Here is a 4686-nt window from a genome sequence, read left to right on the forward strand (position 1 = left end):
GTGAGACCGAAGCTCTCAATAAATATATGGTGAATGTACAAATAAATCTCAAAGAGGCGCTGAATCATGGTGGCAAAAACTGTAGAATGAGAAGGAATTAGAAAGTCTGACTTTGAGTACTGGCGCAATCAGTCAATAGCTATGTGACCATGGATAAGATTCTGGACTCACCAAACCTAATTTTCTCCTCTGTGAAATTGGGACAGGAATAATAATACATCACTATGTTCATAATATTTACTAGGATGAAGATTTCATGTTTAAAAAAAGTTAGCTCAGTGCAAATCCCAACATTAACTAATTATCATTCTCTGCAGTGGGGAGGACCGCCAATGAACTTGAGCTCCAGGAGAACATCTTGTGTGACTGACTCCCCTTAGGCATGAATAATCACCAGCCTCAGAAGAAGGAGAAAGTTTTTCCCCAGAGCCCAAAGACCTGCGCTTGCAGCCACTGGCTGCTTCTCTTCTGCACTATCGACTTCTGCATCAGGATGAACAAACACTTCTTGTGGTTCTTCCTCCTCTTCTGCCTCGGTGCGGGTGAGTCCCACGCCTGAGAACTGGGCTCCAGGGACAGGATCTGGGGAGCCCCAGGAAGCCTTCAAGGGTGTAGTATGTGTCCATGCAGGACTGTACTTTGGCCACGTTTATGGGGAAGAGGAGGCTGGCCTTCGGAACACTCCCCCTCTGCCTTCTCTGCCAACTTATCTGTCCTTTTCAAAATTCTGCCATTCCCTCCAGGTGCACAAGCCTCTATGGCTGTCCCTTCCTCCTGCTTCCCCCTCTGTCCCTATCACTCCACATAATCCAAAACCCTAGTAAGATTCTCCTTAGGACATCCTTTCTATTTATAACCCTATGTTCCCTTTGCTGGGAGAGCCGGTGAATCTATAATGAATAATTTTGTGGTTTGTTTTAGTGCCAGACAATGGCTTTTGATACCCTTCTCAGGGACTTTGTATTACCACAGTAACTGTAGGAGAGGACAGGTTGGATGGTCTGGAATCAGACAGATTTGAAAAAAAAAAAAAAACGGCACAGTCACATTCTTAAATTTTCTATGCCTCTAGCTGCTCATTTGAGAAATGTGGACAATAATACTTGCCTGCAAAGCTTTTGTGAGGATTAAATCAGATAGTTTGAAAGAATTGGGTCCAAATGAGATTCCCAATAAATGCTACCTTCCTCTCTCACTTAAGTGCACCAGGTGGAGATTTAAAACAAACAAACAAACCTGTATTTTGAATAGGTCACCCCACAGAACCTCATAAAGGATTCATTCTGACTGAGCTACAATCCAGGAATCCATGGGGCCTTTAATTCAGTCTGAAGCTCAAAATAATGGAAAATGTCACATAATAACTTCCAAGTAGCAATATATAACACAAAACAATGCCAATGTGAGAAACCCCATAATACTAACACTAGATTGGGTAAAATATTTTAAAACACTCACCCTCACTACCACACTGACATATCTTACAGCCCTGCCAAGTAGCCCAGGCCAGGATGCATAGCACCATTTTTAAGCAAGGGAAATTGATGACATTGGAGGCTAGATTTTTACTCAAATATATCCAGGTTAAATGGGCTAAAGTTGGGACCAGAATATTCTTACTAACACAATGGCATTTTCTGGTCATTACTCTGGGATGAGGAGTTGGTGGGAGTTTCAACCATTTCTCTCCTGAATACATGACCACCAGCTCTTTGTCCATGCACCTGCCTTCTGCAGGTCCCTGCCTCTGCCTGTCCTCACATCAGCTCTGTGCTCTCTCCAGCAGCGAAATCACTGAAGTGCATCACATGCCACCTCCACACCCAGCCAGATCGCTGTAGAAGAGGCTTTGGTGTCTGTATTGCTCAGAAGCACGAGTCATGCATGATCTTACAGATCTTCCAGGGTAAGTTAGAGGATTGCGGAGGTGCTGTGCGATTCTTAGAATTCTTAGGAGAGTGCTTCAGCAATTTTATTTTTTATTTATTTACTTATTTTATTTTATTATTATTTTTTTATTCCTTTTTGTCTTTTTTACTGACCGGTAACGGGATCACAACCCTCGGTGTTGCGCCCGCACCGTGCTCAGCCAGTGAGCAGAACCGGTCTCCACATGGGATCCGAACCCTCGGCGGGAGCGCTGCCACACTCTGAAGCGGCGCACTCTGAGTGTGCCACCGGGCCGGCCCCAGCAATTTTAGATCCCTAGAGAAAAAGCAATGTGCAGATCGCCCCTGAGCACGGTGGCACAGGTCCCTCTGCATGCAGACAGAAGGGGATTAGGAAAATGAGACAGGTAGGGCGGGGGGGATTCTGTATTTCCCGTAAAACTGAGCAAAAAGATTTTGAGTTTGTAGACTCTAAAGCATTAGATCTTCTAACAGGGAAGGAATGAAGCAGCTCCACAAAGCATTGATGGCTGTCAGAGACCTCAGGCAAACAACCCCTGCAGCTGGCCAGAGATTTCTACATCTCCCTGCCCTGGTGCCTTTGGAGAGTATAAGTGTGGAAGCCATCCTTGCACCTACGCTGTTGCCTGATTAAATTTTCACTGATGACACTAGTGCTGGGTTGACTGGCCTTGGAGAACTTAGATCCCTGGCTTATTTTCTATTCTTCTTTCCTATTACAGATAAAGCTCTTCAGTTAACATATATGGTGTGTCAGCAGTTCTGCAGAGACTTGACATTTGATTTCAACAATCGGACTTATGTTCATAAATGCTGCGACTACAGTTACTGTAACTACGATATGTAATATATGACTCGTCTGCCCTCCTGAGGTCTCACTCGAGAATGTCACTGGAGTTTCTTGCTCCTCACTCGCTGCCTATCCATCCTTTCCTGCCCTGTGTGTCCTGACGGTACCCCTGCTCTCTCTTACACTCAGGGTCACCCTTTCTGGTGCCTTCAGCTTGGCTCCTACCTTGGTCAGGGGATAATTAATGGTTCTGAACAATGGATTTCTCCTGCTATGGGGACTGGCATTTCCATATTCCAATAAGTCTGTTTTAGTCCATTTTGTGTTGCTATAACAGAAATACCCTAGACAGGGTAATTTATAAAGAAGAGAGGTTTATTTGGTTTATGATTCTGGGACAGCTGCATCTGGCATGGGCCTCAGGCTGCTTCTACTCATGGTGGAAAATTGGCAGACAGCTGGTGGGTACAAGAGGATCACATGTTGAGAGGAAGCAAGAGAGAGAGAGAGAGGAGGTGCCAGGATCCTTTAAACAATTAGCTCTCGCAGGAACTAATAGAGCGAGAACTCACTCACTATCCCCCACCCCCAGGGAGAGCATTAATCCATTCATGAGGGATCAACTCCCATGACTCAATCAGTTTCCAACACTGCCACATTAGGGATCAATTTTCCACATGAGTTTTGGAGGGTGCAACACATCCAAACTACATCAAAGTCTGCCCCAAGAGGCCCTGTAGAGCAAAATTTAAAACAAGACCATTCTAGAACCTTTTGATTAGCTTTGATAGTTGACATAGCCTAGAAACCATCAGCTAAAAATTCACACATATTTTTATCTAAGATTCCCATGTATCTCTACAATGATTAAGCAGAAATAACTACAAAGTGGGTGGCGGACACTGAAGATTTTCCTTTATTGATTCAAAGTCATTTCCACCAGCAGACTGTGCCCACTTCAGACTCCCTCATTGTGATATTCTTGGCATTTGCAAACTGCATTCCTAAACACGTTAGTAGGAGACGGAAAACAAGGGACTTCCCAGCCTCTATGGCATTCACAGCTCACACAGAGATGTTATGATTCCTGTCAACTTGTACAATCAAGGTACCTCACAACTTTCCTGTTTCCTCTTTCTTCCTAATCTCTCTATTTCTCTCCTGCTTTGCCATCCACCTCCACCGTCACCTCCCCACCTCCCTCATCACCTCCAAATTGCTGCACGAACTCTCCCTCTAGAAGCAGGATGCCCTTCACAACCTTGCCCAGTGTGCCACATGGCCTCTGAGGTATAGAACCCAGGGCAGGCTGCTTTTTGGGGTCCCTCAGCTGTGGTACAAAATGGGGCATGCACACTCAAGACCCTTTGCCCTGGGCAGTTTTCCTGAGTTTGTCAGACAATCTCACGGTAGATCCAAGCTTCTGTTCCTTGCTGCCTATCTGGAAGTAATACAGCCATTTCTCATACGTTGTAATGTGTGAGTGTGTTCCCTCTCAGTCATTCCAGTGGGTAATCAGCACCTAATGGACCTCAACAGCAGCCTGGGACTCAGAAGGCAGAAGTCTATGGACTCTTGTTTCTGGAGATTGGCAGAGTGATGATTTCTGCTCTTCTCCTCTCTTGGGACTGGTAATCAGCCCTGCACTTCTGTTCCGTAGAATCATCGGGCCTGTTCTTGAAGTTATATGAATGAAATTAAACAGAAATTATTCTCTTGATCTGGCTTCTTTTACTCACCATCATATGTTTAGAGTTCATGTATGTTGTCACTTTTATCAAAAGTTAGTTCTTTTTTACTCCTTTGTGTGCATATGCTACAGGTCATTAACCCCTTCTTGCATGATGGACGTTGAATTGTTTCCAGGTTTGGGCTGTTGTGAACAAAGCTACTGTGAACATCCCGGTGGAAGTCTTTGGTGGACATACACTTTCGTTTATCTTGGGTGGGTAATAAAGAGTGAAATTTATGAGCCATAGGGTAGAA

At 44.7% G+C, this 4686-nt stretch overlaps 1 protein-coding gene across 1 annotated transcript; it reads left to right on the forward strand.

Annotated features, from left to right (window-relative positions):
• Positions 1-493: 493 nt before the first annotated feature.
• On the forward strand, positions 494-2757 carry PATE3 (prostate and testis expressed 3). The gene is made up of 3 exons (XM_008589833.1): positions 494-542; positions 1784-1906; positions 2633-2757. The coding sequence occupies exons 1-3, from the start codon at positions 494-496 to the stop codon at positions 2755-2757; spliced, it is 297 nt and encodes a 98-aa protein (XP_008588055.1).
• Positions 2758-4686: the final 1929 nt, after the last annotated feature.

This window comes from Galeopterus variegatus, unplaced genomic scaffold, assembly GCF_000696425.1.
Source record: "Galeopterus variegatus unplaced genomic scaffold, G_variegatus-3.0.2 Scaffold5689, whole genome shotgun sequence".
NCBI classification, from domain to species: Eukaryota; Metazoa; Chordata; class Mammalia; order Dermoptera; family Cynocephalidae; genus Galeopterus; species Galeopterus variegatus.

Excerpts from the sequence above, each read along its gene's own strand:
- PATE3 (XM_008589833.1), top strand. The coding sequence starts at position 494 with ATGAACAAACACTTCTTGTGGTTCTTCCTCCTCTTCTGCCTCGGTGCG. Across the intron at positions 543-1,783 it reads CCTCTTCTGCCTCGGTGCGG|CAGCGAAATCACTGAAGTGC; the intron begins GTGAGTCCCACG and ends TGCTCTCTCCAG. Across the intron at positions 1,907-2,632 it reads GATCTTACAGATCTTCCAGG|ATAAAGCTCTTCAGTTAACA; the intron begins GTAAGTTAGAGG and ends TTCCTATTACAG.